At 52.9% G+C, this 20346-nt stretch overlaps 1 protein-coding gene across 1 annotated transcript in view; it reads right to left on the bottom strand.

Moving 5' to 3' along the window:
- PRMT8 (protein arginine methyltransferase 8) overlaps positions 1–13882 on the bottom strand; it is a 70191-nt gene extending 56309 nt beyond the window's left edge. The window contains exon 1 of the mRNA XM_055566062.1: positions 13808–13882. Within this exon, the coding sequence (XP_055422037.1) occupies positions 13808–13882 (75 nt within the window). The remainder of the gene's footprint in view (positions 1–13807) is intronic.
- Positions 13883–20346: the final 6464 nt, after the last annotated feature.

Genomic DNA, 20346 nt, shown 5'->3' with positions numbered 1-20346 from the left:
ACAACTTGCATAAAACACCTCCCTCCTTTCCAAAGGTGCTCAAGATCTGGTCTCCATTTAGTTCAGGGGTTCCCTGAATCCCCACGGACAGAGGAGCCTGGTGGGCTACGGTTCATAGAGTCGCAGAGAGTTGGACACGACTGAAGCAATCTAGCATGCACACATCAGGTGGGATAGACGAGGACCAACTCAGGTATTTTTCACACGGGTGACTGAGAGGCAGAGGGCAGACGGCAGACGGCACCAGAGTCAGGACCTCAGGCTTCTGAGCTCTTTCCATGCTACCTGGTAACCACCTAGGGCCCGAGGAAACAGAGCAAAAAATACAGGAAGGCCAGGGCCGAGACTCCTTTGGGCTTAGGATGGAGCCTGACTGCCTGGACTAGGGCACACTTAGTACCTTCCAAAGGCAGGGGCAGGGCCAGAGCTCTGGGTTCTGATGCCGAAGCAGAGCCACAAGAAGCAAGGGGGGTGGGCACAGGCTTGGCCGAGCATCAGGGAAGCCGCCAGTAAAACCACCAGAGCTGTCCTTGTGGACAGAACCCCAGGGCCCGGTTGCATCGGCAGCCCAGCCCGCTGGTTTGACTTTCTTTCCCTCCTGGAGTAGGGAGCATCTTATTGTTAACTTTATAAATAGCAGAGTGAATGACAGTGCCAGCCTAAGACAACTGTGAATAAAGGAGGCTCAGGAGAAGCTGGGCAAGAAGTCACATCCCCCTGCAGAGTGCTGGCCCTTGAGCCGGAGCGTGGGGCTCCCGAGAACCTGGGGCTGGGAGCCAGAGCCTCAGGGTGGTTCAGATCCCTGGTCTGGACACAACCACCTACCCTGCTCAGCTCCTGCTCACATCAGCCAATGATGAGCATCAGGCCCAGTGGGAAAAAATATACTGGCTGATGCAAACCAACATCTGATGCAAACTGTCATGTTGGAGAAGACTCTTGAGAGTCCCGTGGACTGCAAGGAGATCCATCCAGTCCATCCTAAATGAGATCAGTTCTGAATTTTCATTGGAAGGACTGAAGCTGAAACTCCAATACTTTGGCTACCTGATGCTGAAGCTGAAACTCCAATACTTTGGCCACCTGATGCAAAGAACTGACTCATTTGAAAAGACCCTGGTGCTGGGAAAGATTGAAGGCAGGAGGAGAAGGGGACGACAGAGGATTAGACAGCTCAATGGCATCACTGACTCAATGGACATGAGTTTGAGTAAACTCCAGGAGTTGGCGATGGATAGGGAAGCCTGGCGTGCTTCAGTTCATGGGACTGCAAAGAGTCAGACATGACTGAGCAATTGAATGGAACTGAATTGAACTGATGCAAACCTCCAGCTCTTGTGCTTCAAGTGAGGTTTTTCAGGGGAGGCTTCACGGTCTCTCTGCCTCCTCCTCCTACCGCAGAAGTGCAGAGAATTCCCACAGCCAAGGCACAGCCCTGACCTCCCCCAGCCCTTTCTGAAACTTAAGGCTTGCCTGTTCAGGAGGGTATTAAACATATGCCCTCCTAGGTGGCTCAATGGTAAAGAATCCACCTGCAATGCAGGATAGGCATAAGATGCAGGTTCAATCCCTGGGTCAGGAAGATCCCCTGGAAGAGAGGCATGGCAAGCCACTCCAGTATTCTTGTGTACAGAATTTCACAGACAGAGGAGTCTGATGGGCTACAGTCCATGGGGTTGCAAAGAATCAGACAGGACAAGCGACTGAGTACGCACACGTTTGTTTATCTGAAAATTAGTTCCCCAGTTTGCACAACTGTCCCCATCTCTCTGCAGTCCTGCCTTTGCTGCTTGGCAGTGAATATCTTTCTGGGGGCAGCTTACTTGCAACCTTTATTTGGGTTGGGGGATGATGACTATGACCGTGGAGACTTCCTTTTTAGGGGATGCTGTGTGAATGACTGACAATCCCAACCAGTGTCAAAGGAAGGGCGCCATAATGATTTAACACCAGCATCCATAGAACGAACGGGCTTCCCTGGTGACTCAGTCAGTAAAGAATCTGCCTGCGATGCAGGAGATCTGAGTTTGATCCCTGGGTCTGGAAGATCTCCTGGAGAAGAAAATGGCAACCCACTCCAGTATTCTTGCCTGGAGAATCCCATGGACAGAGGAGCCTGGAAGCCTACAGTCCATGGTGTTGCAAGAGTCAGACACAACTTATCAATTGAACCACTACCACCATCCATATAACACTGTCCATGCAGGAAAAGTATGAGCAACAGTGATCATTCATAGGACAAAAGGTTTCTAACCTCTAACAGGTATCAGCCCCTATGCTAGGTGCTGGGATCCAATGGTGAACAGCACAGACAGAGCCCCTGCCTTCACAAAGTTTATGGTGGACTTGTCAACGAGGAAGTCAGCCAATGAGTACAGAGTGCTACACACTGCGACTGGTGTAGGATCTGCGACACAGGTAGGATCACATGGTGGAGAGTGGGGAGAGCTAAGTCTGACTTAAATGAGGGAGTGGAGTCAGGGAAGGCTTCCTGGAAGAGGTGGCATCTAAGGTGAGATCTGAAGGAAGAGTGATGAAGGAAGGTGATGAGGGGAGGGAGGCAGGTGAGCGTAGCTAGAGTGGAGGGGAAGGACATCAGACAACAGCGCTCTGGGGTGTGAGCTTGCAGAGCCGTCTAAGTCCTGGCAAGGAGGTGGGACTTTCTGCAGTGATAATGGAAGAGCCATTGAAGGCGTTTGAGGAGGGGGGTAGCACAGTCAGGCCGCCACTTCAGAATGCGGGTCCGTGCTGCTGTGAGGACAGAGGAAAGCCAGGGGCGGCTGGCGGGGGTGGGGGTGGGGGCGGAGGGGTGGGGTGCGCATCTGGAGCAGACGCAGAGAGTCAGGCAAGAGGTGGGCGACGTGCCCAGGACGGCCAAAGTGGGACCCGAAAGAGGAGGACAGAGTCAGGGCAGAGGACAAGCCAAGGAGATGCAGAATCACTGGAATCGCCATGGACACAGGACTGGGGCTTGTTCCTCAGGTGACTTCACACCCCAAGATGAGGACCAGGAAGAGGGGGCAGACATGGGAGGAGGTGATGCTCCCGAGGGACCCTGTGAATCTGAGGTCCCTGAGAGGCACCGGAGTGGTTGCGACAGGGGGGCAGCCAGACTGAATGGTCCAAGCTTGAGGCCCAGGTCTGGGCTGCAGCTGAGAAGCACCAGCATATTGGAGAGAGGGCGTGAGAGGGTCTGGAGATGGCGTGTGGAGCAAGACGGGAAGGCCACTCACCCCCCACCTGAGGAAAACAGCATCCGGGTTTCGTAACAAAGGTCGTGCATCAGCTGCAAAGCCGGGGCTTCGGACCTCCCTGACCCTGACACTCAGATCCATCTCTATGATGTCTCCTCCCTGGAGTCTTGTGCCCCACATACAACACTCCCCACCACACTGAGTCACCATTCCCTGTCTCCATCTTGGAGCTCCAGGCGAGCGGTGAAGTGTGTACCTCGTGTGTGCTACCTGCAATGAACTACAAACCACACGTGAGAAGTTCATAAGCATGGGAACATGTGCTTCTACAGATATCTGTCCACACCCCCTCGCATAAACACGCCCACCGCCCTGCCACCTGGATGAGGTGGTTCACACCCCCTCTGCACTGAAATCCAAAAGCACACTTCATGCTTTGAACTGTAAATCGTCCCCTAAAAGCAAACCAAAAGCTGAGCAAATAAACTCAGAGTTACAACAGCGGGGAAGAAGGAGAAAACATGTGTCGAGTTTCTTTTTTTCTGTCTTCTCTCATGATCGTGTTTAATCCTTGTTTGTGGACTGTGAAGTGGGTTTTAATCCCACAGAGATGAGGATGAGATGATCAGACTCAAGGCTGCCTCCAAAACCTTCCCCACCTGCATCCTGGGACTGTAGCTTTCATTCTGGAAAGCGGGGATCAGAGAGACTTTCCAAGAGAAGGAAGTTGGCTGTTGTGCATGCGATGCGCAGGTTTATCTCCTTTATTCATTCAATAAATATTCATCAGTTCCCCACTCGGTACCTGAAGGCGAGAGTTGAACTAATGTGCATTAATAGAGAACATCCCTTAATTAGGAGCCCATTTACGCTGGTGATGGGCTGCAATCATTTTCTGGGGATCCTCTGATTGCGCATCCTCAGAGAGCACCTGTCATGACTGCCTGTCAAGGAGCGATGAAGCCCTTGGATGTCACATGCCTGTGAGAATTGCAGCCTTTCATTTCCTGGCAGCCCCAGCCGTAAAGGGCCACCCCTTTCCCTCCCTCCAACTAACAAGAGAGGATCCTTCACAACAGAGCTGCAGGTCAGGCCCTGATGGAGGCGTTTGCTAATCGCTGCTTCCTTTAGAGTGGTCTGCTCTCTACAACCCTCCGGTCAAGCCCCACCCCCAGTGAATATGCTCTCCTGGGTCCATGGCCAAGAGGGCAGTGTGTTTAACTTGGTATTTAACACCCGATGTGCGGAGGGAGACTGGGCCACACCTCTGTCTTCCCTCCCCTTCTGACAGGCCTCAGTTTCCCTCTCAGGAATGTGGGCAAGGGAGCTCGATCCAGCCACAGACCAGTAGGAGTCGCTCTCATCCCAGGAGCAAGGCTTGAGGGGGGCCCAGAGGAGGCTGAGAGGTCTGCAGTGGGTGCTCATCGCTCCCTGCTTCTCTCCATCTCTAGGGGCTCCATGAGATGCTCTGGGTCTTGCAGACACCAGAACCCTGGAGCCCAGCATTGAGTGTGCATGTGGAATGGGGTAGGTAGGGCAGCCCGCGGGGCTTCGAGGACCCCATCCCTCCTGAGAAAGTTTGAATCAGTGAGTCCATCACATCAGCAGGGGACACCTTTTATTCATCTGTGTGCCGCCCTGCTCCTTTGAGACATTGCCAGAGAAGCCCGGATGATAAATCTGAGCTTGTCTTGAGCATCTCCCTGTGTGCCAACGTGAGCTTTATGTGAAGTCACTTGTTTAATCCTCGTAACAGCTTCATGGGAAAAAAGTGCTACCACCATATCATAGATGATTAAACTGGGCACAGGTGATCATGAGGCCCAACCGGGCTGAGGTCTGCACCTGGGCATGAACCCCAGGGCCAGGGCCCCGAACCTTCACACAAAACTGCCTTGGGCCCAGAAGCCAGTGACACATGTTGCTTAATTGGAAGGTGCCCACAAAGTCTTCACACCTCCAGTCCTCCAGAACAGCCCTTCATGGAAGCTGGCAGTGGGCTCACGATGCTACCACCACAATAAGTCTCTGGCTACAGGAGGAGAAGAGGATGACAGAGAATGAGATGGTTGGATGGCATCACCGACTCTATGGACATGAGTTTGAGCAGGCTCCAGGAATTGGTGATGGACAGGGAAGCCTGGCATGCTGCAGTCCATGGGGTTGTAAAGAGTCAGACATGACTGAGTGATTGAACTACTGCCAAGCCAGTCTCCTGGGAGGACCAGTGGATTGAACACATGGAGCCAGGTACAGGCTGGCAGGCTCCGCCCTCTTCCACCCATGGATGTCTATCAGTTCCTTCCAGCCCTCCGGCGGTGAGAGCTAGTGTGGAGCAAAAGTGAGGACAAGCTTCCTGCTGGAAGGGGATGAAAGAGCAGAGAGAGGCCCCCATCAGTAGCAGAGCCCCCAGCTCCAGAGCACCTCCATTCTGCTACTTGGGGCCCTACAAGGTTTGTCAAGATATTACAACACAGGAATAAGAAGAGTTGCTTTGCAATTTGTATAAACTAAACAAGGCAATACATATGAAGCATTGAACACCGTGTCCAGCACAAAATACAGACGTGAACACCGCAGCTCTTGCTATAATTTTGCTGCTACTCAAGGAAAGGGGGCCCAGCCAAGGTGCTGGGGAGGTGGTGGGGGAGGTGGACAGTGGGTGGACCGGAGAAGAGAGACTACTTCCATTGATTTTGCAAGTATTTTGAGTCCTGTTCATTGTCATCTGCAAGTCACTCTCTACTCAGGCCTATGACGTGTTGGCTGAGGTCATGGGTTGAGTCGTCCCCCCAAAAGATGTACTGAAGCCCTAGCCACTGTTAGGGCTTCCCAGGTGGCTCAGTGGTAAAGAGGCGTGCAGGAGACTCGGGTTTGAGCCCTGGGTCAGGAAGATGGACAATCCTCAGGAGAAGGAAATGACAATCCACTCCAGTATTCTTGCCTGGGAAATCCCATGGACAGAGGAGCCTGGTGGGGCTACAGTCCACAGGATCACAGAGAGTGGGACACGACTGGGCGACTAAACAGCAATCCCTGTGACCTGTGAATTTGACCTCGTTGTAAACAAGATCTCGCCAATACATCGAATTAAGGATTCGAGGCCATACTTGACAAGGTGGGCTCTGGTTCAATACGACTGGTGTCCCTAGAAGAAGAGATACAGACACACAGGGGAGGGGGCCAGGTGGAGATGGAAGCAGAGAGGTGGTGCTGCATCTATGAACCACAGCACAGCTGACAACCACCAGAAGCGAAGAAGAAGTCAGCAAACACAATCCCCTAAGAATCTCCGGCAGGAACCCCACCCTGCAGATGCCTGGATTTCAGAACATCTGGCCTCTGGAACCGGGAGACAATAAATTCCTGTTGCTGAAGCCACCAGTTTGTGGTATTTTGTTGCAACCACCTGAACAATGAAATAAAACTACAAAGATAAATTAAAAAACAAAGTTCCTGTCCTGAAGTCTCGCTATTTACTTCATCCCAAGAAAGAAGCTGGATGAACGTTCATATTTAACGATGATCAGACAATGGTCTTCAGTCCAACTTTCAAAAACGTATACTTTGTTACTCAAGAGTTTTTCCTGGCCCACTACACTGGCAAGGATTTGGGGCTCAGGGGCATTGTGGAACAAGGCCTGTCCTGGCCATAGGTCCCCGCCAGCCATGGGGCACAGCAGTGAGAACCATAAAAACAGGAGAGGAAAGCCAGGGCTGGTGTCTTTTCTTGGACTTCTTCCCAATCCACCATTTGTGGTTTCTCCAGTTAATTTCCGCATTCTTTCTCTTCGTATTTATTTTGAGTATCTACTCTGGTCCTCCTGCTACCTTCACAGCCCCATAGAGTGGAGAAGCCACAGGTCTCAGTGGCTAGAAAACCAGAGCTTGGGTTCCATCACTTACTCTCTGTGGGATCTTGGGCAAGTCACACTAACTTTCTGTGCTTTGGTTTCTCCATCTGTCCCATGGGAATAGGATGGAACTCGTTGTGTTTGTGTATGGTGTACAGGATGGAGCCTGTGTATGCATGTATGTAATATAGGATGGCATCTCTAACACGAGACAATAGATGCCAAAGCATTTGAAGTGTCATATGAAAGGGAGAGGTATCTTGTTATGCACAATTCCTAGATCTTATATAGGGTAACAACTAGTTTTTAGTATTCCATATCAGCATACACCAGAAAATTAGTGCCAAGTATCAAAAGCAATCAATTAGAGTCTAAAGAAGGAAGAGATGGCATTGACTTAGGAGGAAACATGGTACTAACACCAACATTGAGGAACTCTGGTGCTGGAAAAATTTTCCTGCCTCTTAAATAACTTAAAGTTCCCATCCGGCTCTAAGAGTCTATGACTTTGTGAAAATGTATACGTTGAGCTATTTGCTTGTATAAAATTACATTTTAAAAAGAGATCCTTACAGACTTCCCTGGCAGTCCAGTGGTTAAGAATCCACCTGCCAACACAGGGGACGTGGGTTCAATCCCTGGTCCGGGAAAATTCCATATGCTGCGGGGCAACTAAGCCCATGCTCCACAACTACTGAGCCCGCTCTCCAGAGCCCAGGAGCCACGACTACTGAAGCCTGCATGCTCTGGAGCCTGCACACACATCTGCCACTGCAATGAGAAGCCCACATACTGCAAAGAGCAGCCCTCTCCCACTGCAACCAGAGAAAGCCCTCGTGGAGCAACAAAGACCCAGTGCAGTCAAAAATAAAAATGAGTTTAAAAAAAAAAAAACCACAATCATTACTTATGGGTCACCCGTTACAAATCTGGGGAAAGTTGAGATGCTTGAGGGACTTCTAATAACAAAATAGAAAAGCCTTTTGGTGTGTGAAACATCCAACCGTCTGGGTAACCCTGGAGGGGTATATCTTCTCAACCCCACCTCTCTGGCTAGTTCAGAATTTCAGAGGAAAGGGTTGGCATGACTCAGAACAGAGTTTAGTAGAGAGGGTGACAGCCCTCGTGCAGTCCCAAATGCAAAAGCAACCAGACAGTCTTTAATCTCCTTTTAGAACAGAACAAACCAAAGTGACTCCCATGGCAATGAAGAGGTGGAGCTCAGACCTAAGAACTTCCTGACTGAAAATGCACAAGGAAGTTGGTGAAGCTGCCTTCTCTGAAGCTCTGTAACTAACAACCAAGGGGCCAACTGCATCGTGGGTGCAGGAAGTGGGCTCGGGATGGTCCTTGCTGCCCAAGCTTCCTCTCCTCTGGCCAAGCCCGTGCACGACTGGACAGCAATGCCTGCCCATCACACAACACCACCATCCACTTCCAGTTACCTTGGCAGCTCACATCTCGCAATGCTGCCCATTCTTCCCCTGCTGGCACAGGAGAAGCCAAGGTGTAAATGCTGTTTTTACAGATTTTTTGCATGTTCCACGCTGGAATGTGATAATCACTTCACATCGCAGTTAGCACAGAGGAGGAAATGAAAACCGCTCCCGAATCAGAGACGGGAGTGTGGTTTCACCCTCTCTGACAGCCAAAAGCCAATGGAGGACTCTCTCAAGAGCCAAATTTCCCAGGAGGAAAACAAAACAAAACAAAACAAACGTGGGTATCTTCTTAATTCTCCTGAGTTCAGTTCAGGACTGAAATCCGTGTTTGCTGAGGGAGGAGAAATGCGTGCAGACCATGGGTTTGGGGACCATTTCAGGTGGAGAAACAAGGGCAGGCTGAGTCCATCCTGTTGGCACTTTCTCGGCGAGGCTCCTACAAGCTGATGGCTTGATGGTGATTGCGAAGGCCTCTGGAGCTCACGAGGCTCTAAACCCTTTGCACGAATTAATTCATTCAATCATCGCAACAGCTTTACAAGGCCCAGAGAGGTTAGGGGCGCCTTGTTCATCATAACAACACATCTACTGAGTTCAGAGTAAAAGCCAGGCGGTCTGGCTCCAGAGCCCCACGCTCGTTAGAAAGAGACACCACGTGGACCTCAGAGAAGTGGGCCTGGGTCTTGCCAATTCTTGTCCTCTTCCTCCTCCTCCTCCTCCTCCTCCTCTCTCACTTTTGTGCTATAGGACCACACACTTAAGTGAGAAACCCTGAGAAGAGGGATCCATCAGCAAAAACCACCATCAGGCACCACATCAGAATACAGCCCCAGTCTCCCCATAACTCACAGGAGCAGCACCCATTGGCGCCCCAACCTGGGTCTTATTGTAGTTTTCCCAACCCATAAACATTCTCTCTCTCCTTGGACCAGGAAGTCAAGATGACATTCAAAAACCAGCCTCCAAAATGACTCCTTTGCTAAAACTGTTTTCACACCCATGGAGGCTTCCCTTTGAGGTGCTGAAACCCCAATCAGGGAGGTCGGCACCATAAATAATGCATCAGGCTTTCACTGAGAGCCGGTAAAGCAAGCAGCAGCTCCAAAGCGTCCACCATCGCCCACGGCTCCTAATTGGGCATTGTGATTAATCCATTTATTTGCTATTCAGACGAACACCCCATAGGAAGAGTCAGTCATTACCAACTATTAAGTAGGAACACGGGTAACCAAAATGTACCCGGGCTTGGAGCTTTGCAGCACCTAATTCCCAGAATCTCCTCTCATTTTGTGTTTTCCGGGTCCACAAGAATCTAAGCACAAGAGTGAGAGATAGGAGGCCCAGTTTGCAGAAAGTGATTAAGACCCAGAAGGCTCACGAATTTGTTCATATTCCTATGAATCAGTCAACATTTGTCAATGATTTTAATTTACTCTGCGTCAGGCCCAGTGTCAGAACAGGGTAGACCCGCTCCCCACCACCCCAAAAGTTCTTTATCCAACTGGAGAAACAGATATATAAAAATGCAATTATCTTGTAACAGGGAAAGTGAGAGATAGGTGTTAGGAGCACAGAAGAAGGAGAGGAACACTCCATCTCCATAAGGATGGAGGATATATGGAAGAACTATTTAAATGGAAGGCTGCTCAGAGGAAGTGACCTTTGTATTGAGTCCTGCAGGTTGAGGAAAATCCCCCCCCCCCACCCAGAGAGAAAGAGGGGGAAAGAGCAGCCCAGGTAGAGGAACCAGGATGTGCAAAGGCATTCAGGCATGAAGTCAGTGTTTGCAGAGAACTGCATGGGGCAGATACGGAAGGGTTAAGGACATCAAGTTTTATCCTGTGTCCTAAAGGGAACAGGGTGACATGGTAAGTTTTGACAGCCATGTGTGCTCTTGAGCAGGTCTGTGCTTCTGAAAGCCCATCGAGCAGTGATGACGAGGCTGGACTAGAGGAGAGGACAACGGGAAAGCGCCTCCTGCCTGAGTGAGGGTGGCAGCCTAGCGAGTGCGGGGTGCTGAAAAAAAGACTCCAATGGGCCCACTAGGAGGTTCTGAAGGCACGTGTGGAGCAGGGGAGAGGAGAAGAGGCTGCCAGGAGGGGATGCCCTCAGCTGAGGAGGAGAAGCGCACCTGAGGGAGGGAGCTGGAGAAAGTGGCAACAACGTTGGCCATGCCCCCCCCCAACAAGCTGCACCCAGGATGCCCTCGGCCCCAGCTCTAAACCTGTCTGGTCAAGGGAGGCTCTGCTCACAGATAGTTTTATTCCCCACTCTCCTTCCTGCATATCGATTAGAATCTCTCTCCGTACCTTTACTTTGTGAGTGATCACTTGCTCCCTGTTCTCCTTGCCTGTCCCAAAACAGCATCTCTTCCTTCCCAAACATCCTCTCTCCCCATCCTCTTGCCTGCTCCCACCCACACATGGCATCGTTTTAGAAGTAGCCATGTAGGGACTTCCCTGGTTGTCCAGTGGTTAAGACTCTGCACTTCCACTGGGAGGGGGGTGGTGCAGGTTCGATTCCTGGTTGGGGAACTAAGATCTGTATGCTGCATGGTGCAGTAGAAAAAAGAATCAAGGTGGCAGTATAGGGCAAAGGGCAATGAGTCAGAAGTGGGGGCAGTCTGTGCTCCAAGGCTGTCCTAGCCGGTCAGGTAATATTTAGAACTTGCTGGACCTCTCTGCCTCAACATCCTCATCTGTAAAATGGGGCTACACAATGAATTCTAACCTTCTCTTATCTCACAGGATTATGGTAAGGATAAAGTGAGATAAAGTGCTTGCAAACCACGCTAACAAAAGTCGGGAAAAGGTGCTACCGAATGATCTGGATCAGCTGGCACTCCTGTCCACCAAACTGAGTTCCATGAGGGCAGCGGCCTAGTGTCTTTATCTTTGAACCTCGGGAACCTAATTATTCCTGGCACAGAGTCAGTATTAGATAAAGATATGCTGAATTGAGAACAAGGAGAGCTACCACCATAGACACACACACATACACCCCGAGGCATCCTTGCTTCTCTCTCACCATAAATGCAGGCAAACCCACAGCACCCCACTTTTGGAAGTACTGCTCTAGTCCTGGCTCATTCCAAAAACAGGCAGTTACTGGAAGAAAACCAAGAGATTGTCACGCTGCCTGGATGCCTCCACCGGGGCACGTTGGCCCAAGTCTGAATTCCTCCCTTTCTCGGGGAAGCTGCGAGGAACTGAACCCCAGACTCACTCCCCGCCCCGGGAGCCCCAGCTGGATCTGCCCCTCCCCTGTGTGCCAGGCGTGCGACGTGGGTTCCCCCCCCCGCCCCCCCGCAGGAGCTCGCCGCCTCTACTGCTGTTTTCATTGATGCCTTGAGCAGAGCTGGCATGTGCAACCTCCGAGAAGGGGGAGCGTTGGAGCTGCGGGGGAAGCAAGTAAAAATAGCCTGGCGCGCGCACATGCGGCGCTCTGCCTGCTCCGGACGCCTTGAACCTTGGCGGAGGTGTGGAGCTCACCACAACAAGCTCACTGCAGACGCTGGCCCGGGGTCTGCGCCCGCATCCCGCGGGCAACAACAAGAGTGCGGGGGCCAGAGACCCGTGAAAACTTTTATTTTTTTTGGCGGTGGGCCAGGAGAAGCTGTTCTTTGCTGCCCGCGCTCCAGCCTAATGGCTGCAGGGACTGCTACGTGCCCGCTGGGCCAACGGATTACAGAAGTGCTGCCTTGACTCGGAGCTATTTTTAGAAACCACTTCTGTGGGTGGGCGATCACAGCGAGGAGGGCGAGGGGTTCCGTACAGGCGAGCTCTCTGCCTCGCGCTACACAGCTTCCTAAATGCCCTCTCACCGGTGGGGGACCGGGAGGGGCCCCGCACGCGCTGGCTCTGCCCTAACTCAAGGAGACACAGTAGCTCCTGGACGCCCCGCTGCTCTATCCCGGAGCATTTTTTGTTTCGAAATCGACAGGATGTGTGCTGCTTCTAGTTTCTCGGGGAACGGGGATTTTAAAAAGCTTTGCTGCCTCCGCGGTGGGGTGGAGGGTTAGCTGCAGTTCAGACCTGGAGGGAAGACAGTTGGGAAGGGTCTCTGCCGCTTTGGGCATCCCACGGACGGAGGGACAATCCCCGCGCGCCACACCTCCGTCCCCGCCCCACGCTGCATATGGGCAACCATCTGTGAAAGGCACGGCAGCCCCACCAGACACCAGGCTATTAATAGAGTCCGGGAGTTTGTTCTCTGTCTTTTTCCTGCCACCGAGTAAGGGATGATCTACACACACACACACACACACACACACACACACACACCCCACTCCGCCCCCGCCCCGGCGCACCGTTCCTCCAGGAAGGTAAGGGGGCTGCCCATGCGGATCCCCTGCGTGACTACAGGTGCCCGGAGCCTACGGGCTGAGCCAGGGGTCATGACAGCAGAGTCAGAACGAGGACAGGAAGCCCAGCCTCTGGTCGGTCTCGGGACGCTGGGCTTTTGGCGGCTCCGAGCCAACTCGAGAGTCGAGAAAGGGCAGCTGCCGGGCTGCCGGAGACTGGGGGCCAGAGCGCAATTTGCGGAGATCCCACTACCTCCTCCTCCAAGCTGCTGCGGCGCGGCGCGCAGCCCCCACAGCGCGCGCGGGCTCGGCTGCGGCAGGCGCGGGCGCTGTCCGCGGTCCTGAAGGTGGCCGCGGCCCGAGCTCCCTCCCTGGGTTAGCACCCCCGAGGCGGCTCTAGGTCCAGGGTTGCGGACCTCTCCCCCGCCCCGGTCTGGGCGCCAAGGTCTATCGGCGGTGCCCCTGCCCCACCCCGGCGCGGCTCGGCACTCCCGAGGCCCGAAGCTCTCCGCGGTGCGGCGGGGACCGAGAGCGCGAGCTTGAAGGGTGACGGCCAGGAGGGACGGTCCAGGCCCTGCAGGGAAACGACCTGGCCCCTGGGTCGCCCATCCAGGCTCAGCACAGTCCGCTACTTTGGAGCCCTAACGGAGCCCAGAGGAGAGGGCAGGGGAGCGCGGCCGCCCAGGGCTTGGGACTCGGGGTTGGGGGGGTTGGGGGGGGGGGGCGAGGCGGGCGCGAGCGAGCAGCGGGTGGAAGGAGAGGAAGCTGGGGTAAGAGCGACTCTTTTGCATTTTTCAAGAGGGAGGGGTCCTGAGACAGGCACCGTCTTTCCCCCACCCAGCACACACACACACCACGCACACACACACAGACGCGCAAGCGGCCGGCTGGAGCAAGCGGGATGGAGCTGAGAAAGTTTGGCACCGGGAGCGGCGCGGCGCGCGCGGGGGTCCGGGCGGCCGCGGGGTAACCCGGCCGCCGCGGGGTGGCCGGGCCGGCCTCTGGCCTCCTTACCTCGGTGCTCTCGGCCGCGTTCTCCGCCATCTTCCTCCTTAGGAGCAAGCAGCGGGAGGAATGTTTCATGCCCATAAGAGCCAGCGAGGGTTTGGTGGCACAGTGATGGGAGAAAGAGAGAGCGGGTGTCGCTTTAAAAGAGAGAGAGAAAGAGAGAGAATGGGAGGGGAAAAAAAAAAAAAAAGCCCAACCCAGCCCCTCTGCCGGAGCTTCGGCCGGTACCATCAACGGCGGTAGGGTCTTCCCTGCCGAGTCCACTTTGTTTTATTCTCCTCGGAGTCCAGTCCTTCGCACAGATCCGAGCGGCTCAGGCGCCCGCGACCCCCTCCCCGCCCCTCTCCGGCCGCGCTGCGGGCCCGGCAGGCGGGAGGCAGCCCCCGAAGGCTCCGCGGCGGCGGCGGCGGCGCCTCGCCGGCTGCTCTGCTCGCAAAGTCCGGCCGGCCGAGGCAGCCGGCAACTCCTCTCAACTTCTGCCGATCGGCGGGCGAAGCCACACGCTCCCTGCGCGTCCCTCCCGGGGGCTGAGCGGGTGAGTGGGGGCGGGGAGGAGGCTGGGCCGGGCGGGCGGTGGCTGGGCGCAGACCGAGGGCTCCCGCGCCCCGGGGCCGCCCCCTCGGCTGGGCTCCGGGGGTCTCTGGGCCGCCTCCGCTGCCCGTAGCCGTAGACAACTTGCAGGGGGGTGGGGTGGAGGGGAGCGAGGGCTGCGAGGACGCGGCTGGGCCACGCTCGAGGCTCGGAGAAGGCAGGCGCGGCGGAGCTGGGCGCTGGCAGGTCCTCAGCCCCGGTGTGCGTCCTCCCCGCCCCCCAGGACTGGCACTGGGCAAGGCTGGGCTACGGTCACCTCGCCCCCACCCCACCCCATCCCACCCCCTCTCCTGCTCCGCTGCCAATTCCTGGATGCTTCCTTGGCGTTTGGGGTTTGGGGAGCAAAAGGGTGGCTGTCTGGGTGAGGGAGGGTCCTTAACTCCTTCAACTCTAGGGCCAAGTGTGGCATCACCATCCTTTTTTTCTCCCACTCTGCCTCTCCTAGGGCTTGGGGCTCCCAGCCTCGCTGGGAAGGTGGGGCAAAGGTTCAGCCAGAAGTGGCTTGGAAAAGAGGGTGGGAGGAAGTCAAGTGGGTGACCTGCAGCCGACCTCTCCCTCCCCCAATCCCAGTCTTCTCTGGCAGTCCCCTGCCCACACATCTCTCTTCTCCCTCCTCACCCCTCCCCCAGCATCACCAGATTTTGAAGTCCCTTTTATGGGAGAGAAGGAGGTTGTCACGTACCCATTAGGATTCTCTTGGTCCTTTTTTAAGGGAGTTTGGGCGGTAGCAGGGGGTGTGAATTTTTATACAATGCATTCCTGTCTTCACTTTGAGAGCTTCTTTTTCTCTTAGTGGCCATCTGTCAGGCTGGTGGGAAACAAAGCTGGGCTTGGTGGGGGAGGGGGGGAGTCATTCTGTCTCCCAATACAACAGGCCAACTTGGGTCTGACTCCTTCAAAGACAGCTGCACTTTTAAAGCTTTCACAAGTCAAGGGCAGGGACCCAAAAGGGGCTCCTTGGTCCTCCTGGTGCTCTGTACTTCACCCCCATGCTGACCCTGGGAGAGCAGTCCTGCATGCATGTCCTGGTTGTTTTTTAACGTCACCTTTGACAGCCTGATTGTCCTCAACTAACCCCAGCATCCATTGAAGAAATGGGCCAGAAACTAAAGAGGTTTCCATCACCTGGTCCTGCGGGGAAAGAGGATGCCTTGCTGTAAGTGCAGGAGGGAGAGGATGGAGAGACAGTGAGCAATACGGTTGAGTTCCCAGTGATTATGTGTGTGTATGTGTGTTTGAGGAAGGAGTAAATTTAAACGAATGACCTTAACCTCCTTAACCCTGTCCTTTCTCAGCCCACAAACCTGGGTGAGTGACCAGAGTCTTTGGTGACACTGGTCATTCTCCTCCCCTTTCACATCCTGCCAATGTGCCAAAGGTTGGGGATGGGGTGGGGGTGAGGGGGTAAATGAGCTGAATTTAAAGAATGACCTTTACCCTCTGGAACCCTGTTTTCTCTAAGCATCTTTCTCAGAGACAAAAGATCTCTCGAGACATATGATCTTCCACTGGGAGAGGCTCAGCACTTGTAAGATCAAAGGAAACCAGAAAGGATCTTTCCACTTCAGTCCTATCCTGTCATTTTTTCGGGCAAGGACCCTGTGATCCTTCAGCTGGCTGATGGAGCATCTGAGATGAGCTCCCCAGCCCTTGGCTTCCAGTCCAGCATTCTCCCCTCACCCCAGCCCATGCCACCCCACACTGCTGCAGCCTGTGCAGGGCATCCATTCTGTGACTAACCGGGGTGGGGAGGGAGGTTCAGACAAGCTCCCACCAAAATAGGCTGCTGCCTGTGCGTGATTATGTTGCTATGAGAACCTCAGTGGGTGTGTTTCCTCTGTTCTCTGTTGAAATCTCTCGCTTGGCTTCTCCCCAGGCACGGCTCCCCTCAGAATGGGGAGCAGAGAGGCTGAGATGGGAAAGCTGTATTCTCATGGCAAAGAGTGTCCTAGGCCAACACATCCAACCCTGAGCCAGCCTGGGGTGGTGCCCAGTTGCCAAGGCCCTCAGGGTGGCTTCAGAGTGGCTGGAGGACCAACTGGGCTGTCTGAAAGTGGATGCTCCTGTCCTCTGCAGAGCCAGCTTGGAGCAGACAGCAGCGGCCCCTTCTACGCTCCCACCTCATTAATCACTACTTTAAAAGACTAAGTTTGGGGGTAAATTGCTACACAGCAAAAGATGACCTGAATACTCATCTCCTGGAGTTGTGAAAAGTCATAATGTATTTAAAGTGCCCAGCACACAGAAGGCATTTTGTGGTACCATTTTTCTCACCATCCCCACTGTTCACAAGGATTTCGGTCTTTCTCCCTATCTTTTGCACAAGTATGTTGGCATACTCCTTTGTAGGATTAATGTAGTCATTCCACCAAGAACTTACTGGGCAGCACTTTTATACCTAGCCCATGAGTAGGCACTGGGCTTTAGCAATAGGCAAAGACACTGGAATGGCCATTGAGGAGGTCCAATCACCTTGGATGCGCATGCATGTGTTCAGTCGCTAAGTTGTATCTGACTCTTTGCAAGTCTGACTGTAGCCCGAAAGGATCCTCTGTCCTTGGGATTTCCCAGGCAAGAATACTGAATGGGTTGCCATTTCCTCTTCCAGGGGATCTTCTCAACCCAGGGATCAAACCCACATCTCCTGTGGGTTCTTTACCACTGAGCCAACTGAGAAGCCCTTAATCACCTTGGATGTTTTGAAATATACAGAACTTTTATAGAAGAGCTTTCTTTGGAAAGGACTCTGGTGGGAGGCAAGAGGGCCTATGACCAGGGGTACAGGGGAGCTCTCCAGGGTGTGAGTTAAATGTGTGGTCTGTACAGTAAGTCCTACCTGGTAAAGAAATCCCGAAGACTAATTTTGCTGTTGTCATTTTTCTTACACCAGGTCTTCAATGCAACAAAATGGATTGAATAGTACAAGTGAAATGCTTAGAACATGCCTGGCTCATGTTAAGAACACGGACACTGCACTCACATTTCAAGGCCCTGAGCTGGGGGGCTCTGAGTTCAACTCAATGAAGCCCTTCTCACGTGCTGGAGATTCTCCCAGACGTAATGTGTCCTCGTGAGGTTCTTTCAACAACTCTGTGAAGTTGATATACTGTCGCTGTCTCCACATCATAACAGATGACACAAAAACACAAGAGAACTGCCCGTGTGGTGGAGTGGGCTTGCGAATCCAGGATGCCAGCATGATCTTCCAGAGGTCACCCAGGGTTCCAGGGACAGGGGGTGGGTCCCAACCTTGCTGAGAATCATCCAGAGAGTTTTAGAAACACCATGCTCTGGTTCTACCCCCAGAAACTAAGACTTAGTTAAGAAGAAACTAGTACCTGGATCTTTTTTTAAGTCCCCGGATGAGTCTAACAGGTAGTCATGGTTGAGGACAGTTGGCTATTTAGAGATGAAAAGACCCATTTGAGGAAATATCCCTAAGTCACAGAGAAGACCCATCCAAAACTGTAAGAAGCCTCACATTATCAAAATGTCCATCCCTAACAGAGGTCCTTGAGAGAGTAAAGCTGTGCTGTGGGTTGGCTGAGTATGCAGAGGTTTTTGAAGGACCTTGGGGAGGACTATGCTGTAATTGGACCAGTTATCCTGCCTAACCCCTTCATGGATCACTGCCTTGTCGTGGCAAAGGGGCTTGCATAACTCAATGAAGCTATGAGCCAGGCCAAGCAGGGCCACCCCAGATAGACGGGTTGGGGTGGTTATATCTCCAGGAGATGGTGGGGGACAGGGAGGCCTAGTGTGCTGCAGTCCATGGGGTCATAGACAGACATGACTTAGCAACCGTACAACCACAATCCTTCTTTATGAGATGCCACAGAAAAACCAAGTCGCCTGTCACTAGAAGGGTTCAGTTGGACTCATTATTTGGCATAGATGTAGTAGCAGAGCTGCAAACTCTGGAAGGCTGAGCAATGCCTCTGATGTTCCATCCACCCCATCTTCGTCTCCTCCAAGCCCCACCCCCGGAAGATGAAGACCGTGTGTAGTAGATGTTCTTCAGAAGCCAGCCAACCCTTCCTCTGCTGCCTCCCCAAATCCAGCACCTGGGCTCAGGGTGCAGTTTCTCTGGCCTGCACACATACTGTTTAGGGAAACCCAGATGCCAGCTTGTTCAAATGTGGTTGCTGCAATAAGAGGGGATGTATAAGACGTGTCACGTGGCTCCCCACCCCCGAGTCCTCCTCCTCGGGGGAGCTCACACGTGGCCAGGGCTCACATATGGCTGAGACACGCTGCAGTGAATCCATGGCGCCTCAAGAATCAGGCCACAGTCGTTATCCATCACCACCTCCCAGCAGCAAACCCAGCACTGTTCTTAGTGTCTTCTGGGAGGTGGGAGCCAAGCCAAGGCTGCAGCAGCCAGCTACCTGGCTGAGCCTTCAGACAGCCCCTCACCTGGGGAGTTCTCCTGCACGAAGGCTCCACAGTCCTATTTCTCCCCAATTCAAGCCAAATTGTTTCTTAAACTACGTTCCCCAAAACAACTTGAAGAGTGCCACCAATGCCTGCAAAGTAATGTGAGTTTCTTCCCTTTTTTTTTTCCATTGCCATAAAAACCAGAATGTTATTTCTTCTTTACTCTGATAATGTCTGATTAAATGGATTCATTGTAGTCTTCTGCTGGATATGATCTTGTTTGACTTGAATATTTATTCTAACTATATCTGGGAGGCATTTTCTTGGTAGTTCTTCAGAGCTTACTCCTTGGTGTTTTAAGCCCCTAAGAAGCTAAACCCCAGGCTATTGTTACCTACCTTTCTCCCAAGGTGAAAAGTGAAAGTCAAAGTCACTCAGCCATGTCCGACTCTTTGCAACCCCATGGACTATACAGTCCATGGAATTCTGCAGGCCAGAATACCAGAGTGGATAGCCTTTCCCTTCTCCAAGGGATCTTCCCAACCCAGGGATTGAACCCAGGTCTCCCACACTGCAGGCAGATTCTTTACCAGCTGAGCCACAAGGGAAGCCCAAGAATACTGGAGTGAGTAGCCTATCTCTTCTCCAGTGGATCTTCCTGACCCAGGAATTGAACCGGGGTCTCCTTGAATTGCAGGCAGATTCTTTACCAACTGAGCTCTCAGGGGAGCCCTCCCAAGGTGAGAAGGACTCAAAAGACATCCATACATTTTCTCAGTGGCCCACGATGGAACCCAAACTTCTCTGGAGGAGGCAGAAGAGGAATAAGGTAGCAGAGCCCTTAGAGATACTATTTTAGTCTTTCTAAAATGCTGTCACAACAAAAATCAGCTTCTTCTCCTTGGTGGAAGCTGGATACTCCATTCCTTTCCTCTTAAGTCATTAAGGTTCACCTTCTTCTGGAAAATCTCTCCTGGGTCCCCAAAGCCAGCTAGAAGTCAATTCCATTTATCTGGTGCCAGAACTCAGCACACGTTTTCTTCCATTAGCCCTTCTATAGCAGATACGTTAAGCCAAGCACTGTGCTGGGTGTTCTGGACCAGAAGATGAAAAGACACAGCCCTACCCTGATGACCTCTCAGGAGGAGATGGTTATGGATTCAGAGGTACTATCAGAGGTCATATGGATTGGGTCTTATAGGTTCAATACAGCTATAACCAATGGTTTATTGTCAGGGAGGCCCTGCAAGAACTAACCACTGATATAGACAGGAGACCCTGGAGGCTTTAGGACCTGGACTAGAAGCATAGTAGCCTCCATTCAGGTAAGGCTGGGGACACATTATCAAGATACTAAAGTTCCTGAGTGCTTCCAAAACTTTTATGGATGGGAAATTTTGCAGCCTTGCCTCCCTCCCCAAAACATCAAGTACTGATATTTCTTGGGACATAACACCCTGTGTGACCTGCCCCAGCGAAGAGCTCATCCTGAGTTTTAGGGATGGTCCTGCCTGGGGGTGCACAGGAAGCTGAGGTGGCAAAAAAAGCTGTGCTTGGTTCCACCTGTTTTCTTTCTG

This window comes from Bubalus kerabau, chromosome 1, assembly GCF_029407905.1.
Source record: "Bubalus kerabau isolate K-KA32 ecotype Philippines breed swamp buffalo chromosome 1, PCC_UOA_SB_1v2, whole genome shotgun sequence".
NCBI lineage: Eukaryota > Metazoa > Chordata > Mammalia > Artiodactyla > Bovidae > Bubalus > Bubalus kerabau.
The sequence above is the reverse complement of the archived record's forward strand: the minus strand, read 5'-3'. Positions and strand labels throughout refer to the sequence as shown.